The sequence below is a fragment of the Serinus canaria genome, chromosome W (assembly GCF_022539315.1).
Source record: "Serinus canaria isolate serCan28SL12 chromosome W, serCan2020, whole genome shotgun sequence".
NCBI classification, from domain to species: domain Eukaryota; kingdom Metazoa; phylum Chordata; class Aves; order Passeriformes; family Fringillidae; genus Serinus; species Serinus canaria.
Window position 1 is genome coordinate 6,211,980 of NC_066342.1, and position 20,553 is coordinate 6,232,532.

Here is a 20,553-nt window from a genome sequence, read left to right on the forward strand (position 1 = left end):
GAGTGCAATGTTTCCCTTTTTCCAGTCACTAGTGATGCAGTCTGACTGCCATGACTTCTTAAATGTAATGGAGAACAGCTTGTGAACTACATCAGTTCCTTCAGGACCCTGGCATGCATCTTGTTGGGTCATGGAATCATAGAACTATTTAAGTTGCAACAGACCTCTAAGATCATTGAGTCCAACCATTAACCTAACACTGCCAAGTCCACCACTGAACTGTTCCTAAGTGCCACAGCTATGTCTTTTAAATACCTCCAGGGATGGTGACTCTAATGCTTGACAACCCTTTCAGTGAAGAAATTTTTCCTAATACCTACTCTAAACCTCTCCTGGTGCATCATGAGGCCATTTCCTCTTGTCCTATCACTTGTTACTAGGGAGTAGAGACCCCCACCTTGCTGCAAGCTCCTTTCAGGTAGTTGTAAAGAGACATAAGGTCTCCCCTGAGCCTACTTTTCCCCACACTCCAGCTCCCTCAGCCACTCCTCATAAGACTTGTGCTCCAGACCCTTCACCAGCTTCGTTGCCTGTTTTTGGACACACTCCAGCACCTGAATATCTTCCTTGAAGTGAGGGGCCCATAAGTGAACACAATATGAGGTGCAGCCTCACCAGTGCAAAATACAGGGGAACAATCACTTCCCTGGTCCTACTGGCCCCACTATTTCTGACACAAGCTAAGATGTCTTTGGCCTTCTTGGTCACCTGGGCACACTGCTGGCTCATATTCTCCCCGCATAAACTAATGACATCTCTGTAGTCCTCCTGAATTTCCTGTCCCTCCTTCCAAAGGTCATAAACTCTCCTTTTTTTTCCCCTGAGTTCCAGCCAAAGTTCTCTGTTCAGCCAGACCAGTCATCTTCCCCACAGGTTCATCTTTCAACACGTGGGGACAGTCTGCTCCTGCGCGTTTAGAATTTCATTCTTGAAGAATGTCCAGTCTTCCTGGACTTCTTAGCCCTTCAGCACTGCCTCCCAAAGGACTCACTCAACCAGTCTCCTAAACAGGCCAGTCTTCTCTCTGCAAGTCCAAGGTAGCAGTTCTGTTGTCACCCCTCCTTATTTGTCTGAGAATCAAAAACTGTCATTACATGATCGCTTTGCCTAAGACATCACCCAGCAGTCCATTACTGTTCACATACAACAGGTCCAGCAGGGCACCTTCCTGAGTTGGCTCACCATCTGTCAGGAAGTTCTCCTGCACACACTCCAGGAACCTCCTAGACTGTTTCCTCTCTGCTGTGTGGTATTTTCAGCAGACATCTGATAAGTTGGTCTCCCACGAGAACAAGGGCTAGTGATTATTAAGACTTCTCCCAGCTGTTTATAGACTATTTCATCTGCCTCTTCATCCTGGTTGAGTGGTTTATAACAGACTCCCACCATCTCTGTCTTGTTGGCCTTGCCCCTGATTCTTGAGTAAACACTTAACCCTATAGACACCATCATTAAGCCGTTGAGTCAGTCCCTAACATACAGGGCTACCCTACCATCTCTCCCTCCTTGCCTTTCCTTTCTGAAGAGCTTATAGCCATCCATTGCAGCACTCCAGTCATGTGAGTCATCCCACCATGTTTCTGTGACGGCAACTATGTCATAGTTTTCCTGCTGCACAATGGCTTCCAGCTCCTCCTGTCATCCCATGGACTGGTGTATGCTCAGGTTCCTCAGGTGGTCACAAACCTCATCTTCTCCCATGATGGGAAGGACTTCTTTCTCCCAGTCCCTACCTTGAATTTCAGGGTCTTGAAAGATGTGGGAGGAGAGATTGCCGGTGTCAGGGCAGTCCCCCAGGAGGATCAGAGCCTGCAAGTGTGATGCTTCCTGTAGCTGAACTAAGAACATTTCATCAACAGGCTCCCCTTGATTGGGCAGCCTGTAGCAAACACCAACCATGAGGTTTCCTTTGCTGGCTTTTCCCTTATTTTTACCCAAAAGGTCTCAACCCATTCAGCACCCAGTCAATTTTTTTTACACAGAGGGCAACCCCTCCACCCCTTCTTCCTTGCCAGTGCTTTCTGAACAGTTTATAGCCATTGATTACAGCATTTCAGTTGTGTGATTTGTCCCATTGTTTCAGTGATGGTATTAAATCATAGCTTTCCAGGTGCACAGAGGCTTCCATCTGTTCCTGTCTGTTATCCATCCTGCATGCATTGCTATAGAAGCACTTCAGTGGACCTATCAACCTTGTCACTATTTTAGAAGAACACAATTCCTTTGTGGCATTTTACAGATGTCTCCCTGTTGGTTCCTAATATTTCTTTTATAATTTCTTTTAATATTACATATATATATATATATATATATATATATATATATATATATATATATAATAATTATAATTACATTTCAATATTTAACACAACATACAAAACATGCAATAAATGTTTTTTAAAAGAATTTATCCTTCCTGGAAAACAATTTAAAAATCATTTACTACCAAAAGCAGCCATAAAAAAGTACCATGGATGCTATAAAAGAATGCTCTATTCCTGATAATGGTCAGTTTGGCATGATATTAGAATCAATCAATGAGTCCTTCATACTGAAAATTGAAAATAAACTATAATAGACTGGAACAATAAACAAGTCTTAAGATGTTTGATAGTGTTATGTTGGTTAAATATGTATCAAAACTGATAAGGTTTTAGCAGCAGCTGATAATACATTAATGTTGATTTATCCAAAAATAAAATGACAAAGTATATACATTTTACTTTTTTTGACAACTAGAACTTATAAATAAAAAACTTAAACTAAAGCTTACTGAAGTCAATAGAAAGACTGTCTTGACATTATTGGACTCAGGCTCAGGGCCATAGTGCATTCACAGCTGTCATTTAGACTAGAACTAGTCGATAAAAAAAAAGCCATTTTTATCTTTAATAAAAACTTAGAATTTGCAATTAAAAAAGTCATAATTCATAATAAAATATATTCTTAAAAATTCTATAGGCTTTCCTAAATACAATGAAACATCCACTCTGCTTTTCTTTAAATACAATGCTTACATCAACTCCAGTACGCCTTTCTAGTCAACAAAGTTAAGGAAAGATCACACACACACACCCACACACCCACACACCCACACAACGTTTAGATCCTTTGAAATCATTCCCAAAAGTTTCACAAGGCACAAAAATTTCACCACATAAAACAAAACAAAAGACAGTCTTATGAAATGTTATCTGTGTTTAACTTACTAGGAATAGGTCTAAGGACATCAGGAATGAGAATCTCCACCAAAGCCTGGTACATCACATGGTCACAGTTACCCATCCATTTCAGAATAGACTCATTTTTGCACAGAGTAATTAGTTTTCCTTTTGGAAGTCGACTTTCTATTTCACTCAGATTGCTGTTGTGAATAAATGTAACAAATGGAAATGCATTTACATACAGATAAGTACAATGCATTTTGAAATAGATTATTTAATGAAAACTTTATAGATGCTTCTGTTACATCCAATTGAAACTCTAACTTCATCATATGAAACTGGGGGAAAAAATGGCCTCCAAAGCTCTGCTCCAGACCATAAAAAATGCAGAGATATGATAAAAATGGTTCTTGCAATTTAAACAGACCAGACAACATATTGTGAAAAGATACTTTGAATTTAGTAATCCAAATGGAAAAATAGATGCATACAATCATTTCAAGGCTGCAGTTCGACATATTCCAACACCCTATATATCAAATAGCAGACAACACAAATTTAGTCTGACAAACTATTGATATCAGAAAAGGTTCTTAGCCTATATGTAAAACTAAGTCTTCTGTTGATTTGACTCCTGCTGTTATATCATGATGTTGAACAGTAAGCAAAGATACATTTACTGACCTCAGTTCAATAATAGCCGCATCGTCAGCTGGAGCAGAGGGAGAATAGCGCCAGAAAGTTTGCCACAATTTTTCTATCAGGCTAAACTGAAGATTCACAATAACATCCACTATTGCCTAAAGAAATATAAAATCAGTGCGGATCGTCTTCTAAGTGATTCTCCCCACAATTCTTTCCAGGGGTATTGCTGCCCCTGGTCATTTTGCAGAAAAAATATTAAAATGTATGCTTATAAATAAACATAAAATATCCTTTTTAATAACTTTGTAGCAAAAAATTTTTCCAGCTGTCTGGACTGGTGTAACCAGAAACTAAGATCAGGCCAAGTGACTAAGATCAACCCTCCAGAAAAGAGCCTAAGCACATATATCAGGTGAATTCACTTAAACTGAACTTTTAACACTATTGAAAACACGAAGGAAACCTATTTCATTAATTTTGTTACTTTCATTACATGCTTTAAAGCACCTTCAACAATAATTTTAAAACACGTTATTCAATATAAAATGCAGCCATAAGTTCTTAAGCAACTTGCTTCTTTAAAACTTGAAAAAAAATTAGTTTGTTTTTAACATAAACATTACAAATAATAATTTAATAAGATTTCAACTCATATTAAAAAAAAAGCAAAATTCTGAATATATATTATCTAAAGTTTGTTTTATCCAAAATTCTCCAAACTATACATGATTACATTCCAGTATTGGTATTCTATTACATGGGGTTTTTTCCTTTTAAGAGAAAAATTTCAGGGGTCTTTTTGTAAATGTCCTTTCTGAATAAGCAAAATATTTGAGAATCACATAAGATATAAGTAGACTGGCTGTAATCTGTTTTGTGTCAGTCATCCTGTTGTACTGATTCTCACTAAAAGACATGAATTTTCAAAGAATGATTTCTGTGAAAAGACATTTTTCTTACCTCACAGTGTTCTCGATAAAGACTTTGCAGTGATTTTATGTCCTCAAGGGTAGTACCATCTGGCAGAGAAGATATTTCAACTTCTCCAAACTCTGGAAGTACTCGAGATGCATCTGTTTCCATGACAACATAACAGAAGAAAGATATTGCAAATGATGCCAATTACAGGTTGATCAGAAAACATTTAAGGATGATGTAAAGAAATAAAGTCTAGAAGGTCATAATGCCCAAAGAGGAATGCCTTTCATACTTAATATGTTTTAAAGTTGCAATAAAATTGTGAGCAAACCAGCTAGCTATTTTTAAAACAAAAGATTTTAAATTATTCTTAAGAGGTAGCAGATAAAAATGATTACACATACATATTGTATCTGTATGTAAAAAAAGATAAGACTAATTTTCAGAATATTAATGTCAGTATATAAGAGATCGATATAATGTAGTAGTTTTATTTTGATCTACCAAAGAGCTTTTGCATTGACATGCATGTTAGGGTTTAGTAGACTCAGCAGCATATATTTACTTGAAATTTAAAAGCCTTTCAACTGTAGCCAACAAGTGCTTTTACTATTTCTCATAAGCATTTCCAACAGATATACTGGTACGGGGGGGAAAATGCACTGTCAACTAGGGGGACAGTGGAAAGGAAAATTCAAAAACCTGCAAAGTGTAGCCAAAGGTTACCAATGATTTTGGTAACAGCAAGGTTGTGCCAAAAGATGAGATGCTTCAAAATCCCCAATATATGAATTCAAAACAAAGTGTACAATTACTGCAATAACACATTTAATAAGCATTTTTACATTAGCAAATGTAAAAGCCAGGATGCCATTGGCTTTCTTGGCCATCTAGACACACTGCCATCTAAAGTTCAGCTGGCTGTTGACCAGCACCCCAGATCCTTTTCCGACGCTTTCCAGCCACTCTTCCCCCAGCCTGTAGCATTGCATGGGGTTTTTGTGACCCAAATACAGGACCCAACACTTCACCTTGTTGAACCTCATGCCACTGGCCTCAGCTGATTGATCCAGCCTGTCCAGATCCCTCTGCAGAGCCTTCCTACTCTCCAGCAGATCAACACTTCTGGCCAATTTGGGGTCATCTGCACAGTTACAAAGGCACATTTAACCCCCTTATCCAGATCACTGCTAAAGATATTAAACAGGACTGGCCCCAATACTGAGCCCGGGGGAATACCACTTGTGAACACCCACCAACTGGATTTAACTTCATTCATCACCACTCTTTGGGCCTGGCTATCCAGTTAGTGTTTTACCCAGCAAAGTGTCTTCATCCAAGCCATGAACAGCCCCTTCCTCTGGGAATGCTGTGGGACACAGTGTCAAAGGTTTTACTGAGGTTTAGGTGGACAATATCCACAGCCTTTCCTTCATCCACTAAGCAGGTCACCTTGTCATAGAAGAAGATCAGGTTATAGAATCATAGAATGGTTTGGGTTGGAAGGGACCTGAAAGACCATCTGCATCAGTTGTGTGACTTGTTCCATTGTGGCAGCAGCTCTCCGGCTACAGAGAGTGGCACACAACTTTCCCAGGCATCATGCTGGGAAAGGCTGTGAGAAGATCAGAGAAAAGAAAGATGAACAATTCTTATCTTCACTTGCTGTACCTGTTGTTGTGAACATGTGGAATGTGTTATGGAGATTTGTTTACCAAAGGGTGGTTTCTTAATTAGCCAATGGTGATGGCGTTTTAATTAAAGGACCAATGTCGTGGTTTGAGAGGAAATGAAGTTTTTTGTGATGGTGTGGTCAAGCCAATAGGTGTTCAGATTTTAATATTGGCACCTGGTTTGTCCACTGAGAGCATGGATACGCCTCTGAGAACACAGGGGGTTAAAAGCTGTGAACTCCCAGGGGAATTTCCTTTTTGAGTTCCATTTTGGGACTGAGCAGACCCTCCCTGCCCGGCTCCGAGCTGGGCAGGGGGGGAGGGGAGCCATGCGGCCGGAGGGAGGTAGGCCAGGCCAGGCCGAAGGGTGGAGGAGAACATTGCAGGGGCTTCGGGCAGCCATCCCCCATTCCCCCGCCCTGGAGAGAGGGAGAGAGAGCCAGAGCTGGTGCCTGTGATAGCGCGGCCGGCTTGAAGGAGAAGGGGGGGGTGCCCAGCAGGGCAGCCAGGTGTGGGAGTTCATGAAGCAAACTGGCAGAGTCTGGGACTTTTAACCCTTCTTGGGATGATGGAAACCTTGCAAATGCTGATTCCTCCTGAAGTTGATGAGATTGAGAGGAGTTGAGAAGAATCATAGGTGGGAGGAGATGATGGAGTGGCCTTTGGCTGGACTTTTCTTGTATAGCCACAGCAGAACCACTTGTGTTCCTGTGACACAGAGACTGCATTCTAGGGGGAGGCAATGGCTCAGAGCCAGGAGAGTGCGGTGATGTGAAAGTGTGTGAACAGAGACGACGGGTGAGGAGGGTGGTGGTGGTGCCCTCCGTCTTCGAAGAAGAGGAAGATGATCTCTGTTCAAGAGACTCCTCGGCCCCAGGGGGTGAAATCTGGGGGGGGAGAGGTGTCCCAAAAGGAGAGGGACTGTGCTCTTTTTGGAACTGGACAAAGTATCCTTAAAGGGAAAAACCCTAGAAGCAGCTCTGGTCCATGTGCAGTGGTGAGAGCACTGTACATGGAAGGAAGAGGTCACGATGGCAAAATGTTCTCTGGGTGGTGCCACACGTGACACGGAAACACGAGAAGTTTCGACTGTTTCCTGGGGAAGTCTGTGGTGCAAGAGGGACTCTTCTCTTCTTGATGAACTGAGAATTGATTATCTAAAGGGTGGTAATGGAATTGGAAATTTGGTGGGGGGAGGAGGAAGAAATTTGGAAGGTTTTCATCTTGCGTTCTATGTGTTCTGTGTGTTTTTCTTTGTAGTTTTAGGTTAATAAAGTTTTTTCCCTTTCAACCTCAAGTTGGAGCCTGCTCTGCTCTGTCTCTGATCACATCTCACAGTAGATACCAGGGAAAGAGGTATTCTCATGGGGGCACTGGCATTGCGCCAGGCTCAAACGATGACAACCAATTAGGTCAAACTGTATCGGACTGTTTGTAAAGGCGATGGGTTTCTTAATAAGTATAGTATAATAAAGCATTTGATCAGCCTTCTGGAATCATGGAGTCAATGCTAATTATTACCCGGCCAGGGACGCCACGCTATAACAGTTCCATCGTGTCTCTGTGATGGCAACTATGTAATAGTTTTCTTGCTGCACCATGGCTTCCAGTTCCTCCTGTTTGTTGCCCATGCTGAATGCATTGATGTAATATGCTTAAGTTGTGCTATTGATCCACTACCTTTCAGGGGGAGAAACTCTAATTTCTGCTTGACCATTCTCAGCTGCTTCTGTGGTTTCTAGCACATCAATAACCCATGCATCCTTGCTACTGCATGGATCTCCATCTCCTACCTCTATCAAGACTACAGACTGAAGGACCTCATTAGCACACCATCTGTCAGTGGTGTGCCACTCCCAGGCTTATCTCCAGTGTTCCTGATTTTATTCCCTTGAAATCTAGTTTAAAGCTCTCTCAATGAGCCCTGCTAGCTAATAAAGATCCTTTTCCCCCTTTGAGACAGGTGTACCCCAGCTGTTTCCAGCAGGCTCAGTATCATGTAAAACAACCCATGATCAAAAAAAAACTAATTCTGCTGGTGACACCAGGCTCAGCACCAGGTATTCATCTGCATGATTTTCCTGTTTCCACCTCCATCATTCCCTGCAACTGGCAGAATGGAGGAGAAAACTGTTTGCTCCAGATCCTTCAACCAGTCATCCCAAAGCCCTGGGGCTCCTCTTTATTGTCCTCAGACTTTTTTTTGGACTTCATTGTTGACCACCTGAAAAACCAGTAATGGATAATAATCAGAGGGCTGTTCCAGGCTACAGGGTTTCTTGGCAGTGTCTCTTACCCAGGCCTCAGGGAGGCACCAGACTTCCCTATGGGTTGGGTCCAGTCAGCATATCAGGCCTCTGTTCCTCTCAAAAAGGAGTCACCAATGACAATTGCTCTTTTTTTTTTTTGACTGAGGCAGTTGTGATGAAGGGGGTAAACTTACTCACCCTAGGCAACTCCTCCAACCTGGATGGACCTTTGTCCATATTGCAGTGTGCCGATGTTGTATTTGTGTTTGAGAGGCATCTGGATATGGCACTTGGGGATATGGTTTAAGGGTGATTATGGGAGTGCTGGGTTAATGGTTGGACTAGATGATCTTGGAAGTCTCTTCCAATGTTGATAATTCTGTGCCTGGTCTTCAAGTTCTAGAGCCTCATACTTATTGTATTGCAGCTGGGAAGGTGAGGTAGGCCAGGAGGGGATTTGCCTGCTGCCTTGAGTAGACACCTGTTTCCATTCCCTCTCATCTCTTAGGTCCCCTCCTTCTGCCTGGTAGTGAGAGTGTAAGGGATCCTTTTCTTCTTGTGGTGTGGCTAGCTGGTGCATTTGCCTCAGGAATGGTAGAGACTGGCTCAACCATTCAGAGTCCCTGATACTTCTTTTCTACCTCCTCTCTTAGATCTGCCCCTGGGCTGAGCAGATAATCCACTTCACCACACCTCACACAGCTGTTGTCTCTACTGCCATCCAGTACCAATGCCAGGCTCTGGCATTCCCTGTAGCCCAAGACTTAGATGGCTGCGTGTTTTCATGGCAGCTCTGTCCATGTCACCACATCCTTTCTGGCAAGTCCAGAGGAGATAGCTCCCCTCCAAATGGATACCATAGCTGAGCTCCCTCTGAGAAGGTAATGACCTACAACTGAGCTCTCCTCTTGAGCTGGTGGGTGACTGCATTCTACCTTCCTGAACTGCCACACCCCGCCCTGTTTACCTACTTCATGCCCTAGGAGCTGCTTTTGTAGGGGTGTGTCAGAGACTGGAAAGATCAATGTCTGGAGACATTTTGGGATGCTTGGAATGTGTGTAGTAGGGGGCGGTCCAGCCTTGCTCCGGTGAGGTGGTGCCCTGCCCCCCATACCCCCCAGCCCTGCAGTCTCTGTCAATCATAGCACACTGGAAGCAGTCCCCCAGTGTTGCCTAACCCAGCCCCTGAGTGGCTGAGCAACTGGAAGTCCCACCTGGGAGGAAGGCCCACGAAGTGCCAAGGGTTTAAGAAGGCTGAGCACAAGGCAAGCATGTCGTTCTTTAACCCTACCTTCATCTTGGAGTTTTCTATCTGATACATTGCTGGAACCCAGGAGTTGGTAGCTATGACTCTTTTGCTATATCTTTCCTGTCTTTCTCCCTTTCTTCTTCTTCTGACTTTCTTCTCATGGAATGTAACATCAAATGGGTTTAAAGGTTGCTAAGTTGAATGGGCTAAGATGATGCCGTGATAAGTGTTTTATGCTGTACTAAATCTTTTGCCAAAGTTCCTTGATTTAGTATTTTTTGCCAGTAAACCTTCATAGGATTTTTACCTCTTGAGAATATCTGGTTGGTATTTCTCCCTTGCATCTACCCAAAGCAAAGGAACCTCAGTTTAGCCCCATACATTAAGTGTCTGGGGTGTTACAGGGTGGGGAGTGGACCTCATCACTCCTGACCTCACCCACACTGGGTCAGAGCTTCAGTGCTTCCTGCTGGGAGGGGAAGGTGGGGTGCTGAGACATCTCTCAGTGCTAATTTTCAGGTCTTGCCACTTCAGGAACTCTCTCCACAGTCCCTCGGTATGATCCTTGACTCCAGAGCACATCTGCCAGAGCAGTTTGCCTCAGAGTCTTCACCACACTTGCATTGCAATATATTTTAAATCTACCATGCAAATAGATTTTGCACTTTTTTTTTTAATATCTGCATGATGAATATTAAATACTGCAGAAGTCTTGCAATACAGAACATATAGCTCCTATGAGTATCTTTTTGTTCTATTATCAGTGAGATAACAGTATAACATCTTTTCATACCTAAAAACTGTTGATGATGTTGACTTTGGGCAATTATAGTTTGTTCAGCAGATGTGGCTGTCTGTTGACCACTTCCTGTGAAACTATTTGGAACTCCATCCACTTTCTGCACAGGCTTGTACCTACAAAATTATCAAATACAAAATCATTCTTAGGATCACTTTTTTGTAAGTGCCTGATTTCTGAGTCTTAATATATAGTTTTGCTAGTTCACACAAAAGAAAAAAGTAACATCAGAATAACTGTAGCAAGGAAATGTAGAACATTGGCAACACATAAAATTCATAAAGCAGATATCACAGCACAACTACCAATTTCTTGTGTAATTTGGTTAAAAACTATACCACTAACATCTAAAGCTCATTTACACTAAACAGAAACACAATATTTCCTTTTCCAAAGGACTTGTCTTCCCAGGAATCAAGTAGCTCAATAATAAAGGTTTAATCACCTAAAGAAGGGTGATTCATTTGTATGAAGACAAAGTAATTTAAATAATTTTAACATGTAACAAACCTCTCATAAGCTCAGAAGGTCTGAGAATGCTACTTAAACTAAGTAGCTGAAGCAGGCGAGGTTCAGTCTTGATAATAGGAAGCATTTCTTTCCTGAGAGGGTAGTCAAACACTGGAACAGGTTTCCTAAAGAAGTGGTCAATGCCTCAAGCCTGTCACTGTTCAAGAGGCATTTGAACAATGCCTTCAATAATATGCTTTAACTTTTGTTCAGCCCTGAAGTAGTCAGGCAGTTGGACTAGATGATTGTTGAAAGTCCCTTGCAACTGAAATACTCCTATTCTATTCTATTCTATTCTATTCTATTCTATTCTATTCTATTCTATTCTATTCTATTCTATTCTATTCATCATTTAAGTCACAAAAACTTTTATAAAGGATAAAAAGGACAAATATACAAATAGGAGTTCTGTTTAGCATGGTCAGATGTTAAAACCATCACACTGACAGGCTGAAGATTCTGCCTGCCATCTTCAACACAACTGAAAATTAATTCTGCCATAGTTCTTAGTGATAAGAACTTGGAACCTTTGTCCTTCTGAAGTAGCTTTGTAGCCAGAAGAAAACTAGAAAAACCTCCATGCAGAAAGCAATGCATGTGAACTTTTGCTCAAGTCTGAAATTGCAGATTGTAAAGCTTTGTTTTAACTTTAGAAACATCAAAAAATTCCACTCTGAAAATGCTCCTCTTAAAAGTAGTTGAGTCAGATGTGAGCATGTTCCCATTTTGATCTTATTCAATAGATAATAGAAATGTTCTATGTAGCTATTTAGATTTTAGTTTGTGAGAAAGTTCCCATAAGAAGCAAGCATCCAAGGTTCTGGTCATTCTAGACATATATTTAACTATACAATAACATAGAACATGTGAAATACTAGTGTGTTAGTGTCCTGGTTTGAGAGGAAGTGAGCTTTTTGGGATGCTGTGGTCAAACCAATAGGTGCTCAGATTTGAATATTGGCACCTGGTGTGGCCACTGAGGACATGGATACACCTCTGAGAACACGGGGGGTTAAAAGCAGAGAACTCCCAGGCGGAAGCTCTCTTGGGTTCTGTCCTCGAGAAAGAGGTCAGACCTGCCCTGCCCAGCTGCAGGCTGGGCGGGGGAGGGGAAGCCATGAGGCCTGAGTGAGGTAGGCTGGGGCCTTGGAGAGAGAAGGGAGGTGAAGGCCCCTGCAGGATGGAAGGGTGGAGGAACCCTGAGAGACATCAGGCAGCACCCCAGAGAGAGAGAGAGAGCGCTTGTGCCACCTTGAAATTCAATATCATGTGCTGGCAGCACGGCTGGCTGGGAAGGAGAAGGGGGGCAGCGCAGAGTGGGAATTCTGGACAGGCAGAGCCTGATATTTTAACCCTTTTCTTGGATGACAGAAACCTTACAAATGCTGATCCTCCTGGAGCTGAATGAGAAGAGAAATAGAGAAGGAATAGCAGGAAATGGGTAAGTGTAATGCAAGTTTGTGCAAGTGAAAGATGTCCGAGAGAAGATGAGAAGAATTCTAAGTGGGAGGAGGTGATGGAGTAGCCTTTGGCTGGACTTTTCTTGTATAGCCATGGACAGAACCATTTTTCCTGTGACACAGAGACTGCATTTAGGGGGAGGCAATGGCTCGGAGCCAAGAAAGTGCAGTGTTGTGATGTGAAGGAGTGCGTGAACAGAGACGACGGGTGAGGAGGGTGGTGGTGCCCTCGATCTTCAGTGAAGAAGAAGATCTCTGTTCTCGAGACCCCTCGGCCCCAGGGGGTGAAATCTGGGGGGGACAGGTGTCCTGAAAGTGAGAGAATGTGCTCTTTTTGGAACTGGGCAAGGCACCCTTTAAAAAGGAAAACCCTAGAAGCAGCTCTTGTCCATGTGCAGTGGTGAGAGCACTGTACATGGAAGGAAGATGTCACGATGGCAAATGTTCTCTGGGCAGTGCCACGTGTGACATGAAAACACACGAGGTTTCAACTGTGTTTCCAGGGGAAGCCCATGGTGCAAGAGGGACTCTTCTCTTCTTGATGAACTGAGAATTGATTATCTGAAGGGTGGAGATGTACTGAGAGTTAGTGATCTGAGGGGTGGTAACTGAATTGAGAATCCAAGGTTTTGTCTTACTGTGATGCGTTGGGAATTTGGTGGGGGAGGAGGAATGTTTGGAAGGTTTTCATTCTGAGTTCTGTGTGTTTCTCTTATATATTGTAGGTTAATAAAGTTATTTTTCCCCTTTATTCCTAAGTTAGAGCCTGCTTTGCTCTATTCATGATTACATCTCACAGTAGACACCAAGGAGAACGTATTTTCATGGGGGCGCTGGCATTGGGCCAGGGTCAAACCATGACAGTTGATTTTGCATGGCCTGGTTTTTTGCTGCAGCCGCTGCCATTCCCAGTTTGGCTCGCGGCCAACCTTGCCTGCCTGGCTGCCCCTAGCCAACTGTACTGCGGGCAAAAAGGGTAGAAATGATAGTGATAGCTTCCCCTTCCCGGTGCCCCGCATGAAGAGAGGTGTTAAATAGTGTCAGTGCCGCAGCAGCTGCCACTGCCTGCACAATGACAGCAGGGCTGCCTGGCCAGCAGCAGAAGCATGACGAGCCATTCCCTGACACGGAACCTACACAAGATCAACTTCTCGGCACTGTGGGATCTTGCAAGAATCTTTGAATTGGTGGAACGTGTTGACAATGGTACGTACAAGCAGAAGATTTTCTTCTAGTCAGAGAAGAGGAGGAATTCAGGATATGTGAGGGAAAACAACATGGCGGCACCAAGGTCAGTGGAAAAGAAAGAGGGGGAGGAGGTGCTTCAAGCTTTGGAGCTGAGATTCCTCTGCAAGCCGTGGTGAGGACTATGGTAAAACAAACTGTCCCCTTTTAATGCATGAAGTCCACAGGGGATGCAGAGGTCCACTCGCAGCCTGTGGGAAAAGTGCTCATGCCAGAATGGGTGGATATTAGAGAAAGCTGTGGTCTAGTGGGAGACCCAAATAGAGAGAGAGGGCCCCTGTTTCCAGAGATAGAGAGAGAGAGAGCCCTTGCTTTCAAACCTGAGCAGCCTAGCCTTAAAAGATCGCACCCCGTGGACAAATGACCCATGCCACAACAGTTTGGGGATGACGGTTTTGCCTGTGGGAGGGACCCCATGGCATAGCAGAAAAAAGACTCCTCTCCCTGAGGAAAAAGATCTTGAAAGATGATCTGACCAGAGCCCCTCATGCCCTGTCTTCCTGTGCTGTCAGTGGGAAGGATGGAGTGGCTGGGGGGAAAAAAAGGTGTTGGAAAGGCTTATTTTATTTCTCATTTTCCTCTGACTCTGTTAATAATAAATTTACTTTAAATTTGAACCTGTTTTTATGTTAAAGTCTTTTTTTCTCCCAGTCCTTAACTTATGAACTGTTACTTAATTTTTTTCCCTCTCCTCTACCCAACTGTAGCAGGAGAGAGTAAGCGAACAACTTTCATGAGTGCCTGGCATTTGGCCAGTGTTGAACCACAATGACAAGAAGTATACTTTTCCAAAAGACAACTCTTGGCCTGATTAACATAGAGTATGATAACTTTAGGAATGAGAATACTTGAAAACAAAAACTTTTGTCATCATCTAAATCTCTATGAATTTTATATCAAGTTTGGTTATTGTAAAGGCCCAAGATAAAATCCCAGGCCTGCAGAAATAAATTTTACAACTGTGTCCTAGGGTGACTGTTATCCCCATCCGTGTGTATGTAATTTATGCTGGATATTATGTTTTGTGCCTTTAAGACTGGTGGAGTGAAGGTTTTGTTTTGGGCCTCTTATCAGACACTCGGCGGGACATCCAGATAGCACCAGTGCATGTTGCAGCTTTTTTGCTTTTTGCCCTGCTTTTTGCTTTCGCTCTTGCTTCTGCTTCGCTTCTGCTTTGCTTGCTCTTGCTTTTTTCCCCCTTCTCAGTAGTTACTTTAGCTAAACAGTCCAAATTCCTTTCTGGACTGTTCTCCCCACCCCGTTGGACCTGCTGACTGCTCCGGACTGGGATTTAGAATACGGAGAGAGAGGTTACACCTTGTGACTGCAGCAGCTGCCTCAGCGCCGGAGGGACTGATAACAGCAAACCCCCAGGAGAGACTTTTCTGAATTTGTCATCTTTCTCAGAGCAGTGGAAGAGTGGTGTCATCCGGTATTGTTCATTGTGTGTGCTGGGGGGTGCTGTGATTGTCAAATAAACAGGTTCTTTCCTCTCTCCGAGGAATTCTTCCCGAACCAGTTGGGGGAGGGGCCGTGTGGGTTTGCTTTTGGAGAAGCCCTTTTTGGGGATTCTCTCCCAAATTTGCCCTAAACCAGGACAAACTGTAATCAACTTTAGGAAGACTAAAGTTTAATCTCTAGTATCACAGTGATGCTGAATTGATTTTTGCCTTTTTTTCTTTTATATATTCTCTATATTCTTTACACATATATTTGTAGCTCTGTAGCCTATTATTGTATTCGTAGTTAGCTCCAGTACTTTTCCCTACCTTTTCCCTACCTGATCAACAGTGACATTGAACTCTTATGGATAAACTTCTCATCACTTGATAGATCTCTTTGCAATCCAAAAACCTAATTTTTGAAGAATTTTTAACTTTAGTCTCATTAGACTCTAAAAATGTCTGGCAGAAGATCAATTTCTATTTTTAAATCAAAATCAGTAGGTTCACATAGTTCCAATAGTTTCTGGAAAAATTATTATTTCGCAATTTTTTCAGCTCTTTGAGTAGAAACCAAAGTGTCTTGAATGCATAAAAGTAACAGTCTTTTGAGTTTCTAGAGTTTAAAAAGAACTTTCACAGACAAAATCTAGATGCTAGGAGACAGGATTATTCTACCACTTGCTTCAATGTGCTTTATCTTGGTGAAAAAGCCTTAATTCTGGCATTATTACAGGTGACATTATAGGAGTCGAACAGTTTTAACAGCTTTTATAGACCAGTTAGCCTCACCTTGTTCCTGAGAAGTTGATGAAGCAGCTAAACCTAGGAACCATTTAAAAACACATGAAGGAGAAGATGGAAATTGGGAGTAGTCAGCATGGATTCACCAAAAGGAGTTTGCACTTGACCAAATTGATAAACTTCTACAATGAAATGACTGGCCTGGTAGATGAGGTGAAAAATTGATGAAATATTGGCTGGATGAGCAGACACTGAGATAGACTGAGAATTGGCTGAATGGCTATATTGGGTTTATGTGGCAAAGTTTTGGTAGTGGGGGTCTGCAGGGGTAGCTTCTGAGAGGAGACAGCAGAAGCTGTCCCCATGTCAGAAAGAGCCAGTTTCAGCCAGCTCCAAGATGGACCCACCACTGGCCAAAGCCTGAGCCAATCAGAAACATTAGTAGTGCCTCTGTGATAACATATTTTAAAAAGAGTCAAAAATGCTGCACAACAGTAGCTGGGAGAGAGGAGTGAGAATATGTGAGAAAAAGTTCTGCAGACACCAAGGATCAGAAAAGAAGGAGGGGGAGGAGGTGCTCCAGGTGCCAGAACAGAGATTCCTCTGCAGCCCATAGTGAAGACCATGATGAAGCAGCTGTTCCCTTGCAGCCCATGGAGACCCATGGGAATGCAGAGATCCACCTGCAGCCTATGAGGGACCCCCACCAGAACAGGTAGATGTGCCCTGAAAGAAGCTGCAGTCCATGAAGAGCCCACATGGAGCAGGTTTTTTTGGCAGGACCTGTGACCTTATGGGAGACCCATGCTGGAGCAGTCTGTTCCTGAAGCATTTCACTCAATGGAAAGGACCCATGCTGGAGTTCATGAGGAACTGCAGTCTATGGGAAGGACCCACACTGGTGAAGTTCATGAAGGACTGTCTCTTGTGCGAAGGATCCCACACTGAAGCAGGTGAGGAGAAAGGAGAGGAAGAGATAATGCATTATGAACTGACTGCAGCCCCCATTCCCCATCCCTCTGTGCTGCTGGGGGGGGAGGAGTTAGAAGAGTTAGGAGTGAAGTTGAGCCTGCAAAGAAGCAAGAATTGAGAGGAATGTTTTTTTAAAAGTATTTTTATTTCTCATTATCCAAATTTGACTGACAATAAATTGAATTAATTTCCCCAAGTTGAGCCTGTTCTGCCTGTGACAGCAATTGCTGAATGATCTCCCTGTCCTTATCTTGACCCATGAGCATTTTGTGTTATTTTTCTTTCTTGTACTGAGCAACTTGGTGAGCAGTTGGCAGTCAGCCAAGGTCAACCTACCACAATGGCTGGGCCCAGAGGATGATGATCAGTGGCAAAAACTGTAGTGACTAGCAGTGTACCTCAAGGGTCAATACTGGGTCCAGTCCAGTTCAACATTTTCATTAATGATCTGTATGACAGGCAGAGTGTACCCTCAGCAACTTTGCAGACAGCACCAAAACTGGGAAGAGTGTCTGACATTACAAAGGGTTGTGCTGCTTCCAGGAAAGCACCTGAGAGTTCTCGTGGACATCAAGTTGAACATGAACAAGCATTGTGCCCTTGCTGCAAAGAAGGCCGGTGTTACCCTTATCTGCATTTGGCAAAGCATTGCCAACAGGTGGAAAGGCATGATCCTTCCCCTTTACTCAGCACTGATGAGGCCACACCTGGTGTACTGTGTCCAGTTCTGAGCTCTCCAGTACAAGAGAGACATGGACATACTGGAGAGACCCAAACAAAGGGCCATCAAGATGATTAAGGAACTGGAGCATCTCTCTTATGAGGAAAGACTGAGAGAGCTGGGACTCTAGCCTGGAGAAGAGAAGACTTGGAGGGATCTTACTCATGTATATGAATCCTAGAAGGGAAGATACAAAGAAGATAGAGCCAAGCTTTTTTCAGTGGTGCACAGTGAAAACAAAAGAGGCCATGGGCACAAGATGAAACATAGGAGATTCTCTCTGAACATCAGGAAATATCCAGTGATTGAGCACTGGAGCAAGTTTTCCAGGGACATGGTAGAGTCTCCCTCTTGGGAGATCTTTAAAAGCCATCTGGACATAGTCCTGATCAACTGGTCTAGGTGGTCCTTCCTGAGCAGGGGGGTTGGACAAGATGTCCTCCAGAGGTCCCTTCCAACCTCAACCATTCTGTGATTCTGTGATTCAATTATTTAAATATCCTGGCATTTCCTTCCTGTCTTGGGGATGGTTTATTATCCCATCCCATTTTGGGGGTTTTTGATCTGTTTTGTTTTGTGCCCAAGGGTGGCAGCTGTCCCCACCCGACTCCCCATCCACGGAGAGGGAGGAGGCTGAAACTCTTGCCACAGTGCCCCCTGCAGCCACCTGCCCTGCCCAGCTGAGGAGCCACCAGTGCCTCTGCCGACTGCAGCCATAACTACACCAAAAGGGAAAGTGCTTAAAGAGCAGGAAGAGACTGTTTATTGGGTTTTCTGTTCTTTCTTTGTTGTTGTTACCATTGTTGTTGTTTGCCTTGTTATACATACACATACTAGTAAAGAACTGTTATTCCTTTTCTCATCTCTTTGCCTGAAAGCCCCTTAATTTCAAAATTATAATAATTTGGAGGGGAGGGGATCATATTTTCCATTCCAAGGGAGGCTCCTGCTTTCCTTAGCAGACACCTGTCTTTCAAACCAAGACACTTCCCATAAACAATCTAGCACTGGTATGTCAAACACAAACCAGACTTCCATTTGGAAGTCTGAGCCATATAGCAGCTACAGTTGAAAGCCGGGGCTATTACCTATATAGGTGAGGCAAGTCCTTACCTGTGCATTTCTTCAATTCCAGTACAAAGGTGCTTTAAATTGCTTGATCTGTGACTGTTGAGTAAGCTACTGTCTCAACTAGGAGATGGGACTGTTATCAACAGTCATCTGTAGTTTACATGTACTATATTTAAATTTCTTATTGGAATACAGAAGTAGTACTCCCATAGCTTATGCTGACCACAGCTGTGACTCAGCAACCTTTGGATTAGCTCAATGGTTGTTGCCACTCAACTGAAATTCATTTCTGAAATCTCAAACCCTGAATTAAGGGCCATGTCAAACACTGCACACAAGCATACCTCTAGCAGGTCTTTGGATATATTCACATTTGTGGTGGTTTAGCCTTGGCTAACAGTGAAATTCCCACTCAGCCACTCACACCCTCCCTGCCCTAGTGGGTCAGATGGAGAAAATAGGAAGAACAAGAGCAAGAAAGATTGTAAGCCAAGATAATGACAGGAGATTGCTTACAAATTATCATTGCAGCAAAACAGAATCAATTTAGGTAAAATTAAGTAAACTTATCACCAACTAAAATAAAAATGTAATTACTAATTCAGGTAGCAGAAAGCAAAAAGACAAATATTAAAATATACTTTATCCTTTCCCAGGCTCATGGCTTCATTCCAGACTCATCTTTTCCCCCCCTTGCTATTGACACAGGTTACATGCAGCCCCTTCAGTGAGGCAATGGACTCAAGGGCGTAAGTGTGTTATGGTCAGTACATAAGAAAATCTCTCTGCCACCCCTTCCTTCTCACACTTCTCTGTCATCGATTCTCCATGAGCTGCAGTTCCTTCACAAAATATCCAACTGCTCCAGCATGGTCTGTTAAATAAGTTGCTATGTGAATACTGATTCTGGCACCATGGAGCACCTCCTCCCCCACCTTCTTCTCTGACCTCTGTTAATGCGGCTGGCTTTCACCCTTTTTTTCATCCTACTCCTCTGCACGTGTGGTGGGTTTTGCCCTGTCTTAAGTATGTTTTCACAGAGGCACCATCAACTTTGTTGATTGGCTCAGCTTTGGCCTGCATTGGGTCCATTATCAAGGCAGATGGAACCAGCTGTGTCCAGCACAGGGCAGCACCTTACCCACTACCAAAACCTTAGGAATCAAAGGACAAACAAATAACGCAGATGTTATCATGGGAGTCTACCATAGACCTCCTAGCCAGGACAATGATGCTTCCAAGTTAACTGTCCTTGTCTTTATGGGATACTTCAACTTGCCAGAAATTAGCTGGGGCCATCACACAGCTGGTACAAACGGGACCAGAAGATTCCTAAGAAACCTGGAAGACAACTTTATGGAACAGGTCCTTAGGGAGCTGACTCAGAAAGATGCCCTCCTTGATCTACTGCTTGTCAACAGAGTGGAACTCATGAGCAAAGTAGAGATTGGAAGCTGTCTTGGCCACAGTGATCACAAAGAGATTGATTTTAAAATCTCTCTTGACAGGAGAAAAGGTCCATCAAACCTCAACTCTGGACATGAGGAGAGCAGACTTCAGGTTGCTCAGGGAATTAGTGAATAAGGTCCCCTGGGAAAATGTTTTTGCAGATGCTATGGTCTATCAGTGCTGGTCACTTTTTAAACACCACCTGTTAAAAGCACAGGAGCAGGCGATTCCCAAATGTTGGA

General features: G+C 43.1%; 1 protein-coding gene across 4 annotated transcripts in view; it reads right to left on the minus strand.

Annotated features, from left to right (window-relative positions):
* LOC103824681 (transcription factor RFX3-like) overlaps nt 1-20,553 on the minus strand; it is a 207,544-nt gene that overhangs the window by 68,492 nt on the left and 118,499 nt on the right. For all 4 annotated transcript variants that reach the window (XM_050986369.1, XM_050986371.1, XM_050986370.1 and 1 more), the window contains 4 exons: nt 10,692-10,813; nt 4,770-4,882; nt 3,849-3,964; nt 3,210-3,364 (listed from right to left, as the gene is read on the minus strand). In XM_050986369.1, coding sequence (XP_050842326.1) covers nt 3,210-3,364; nt 3,849-3,964; nt 4,770-4,882; nt 10,692-10,813 — 506 coding nt within the window. The remainder of the gene's footprint in view (nt 1-3,209; nt 3,365-3,848; nt 3,965-4,769; nt 4,883-10,691; nt 10,814-20,553) is intronic.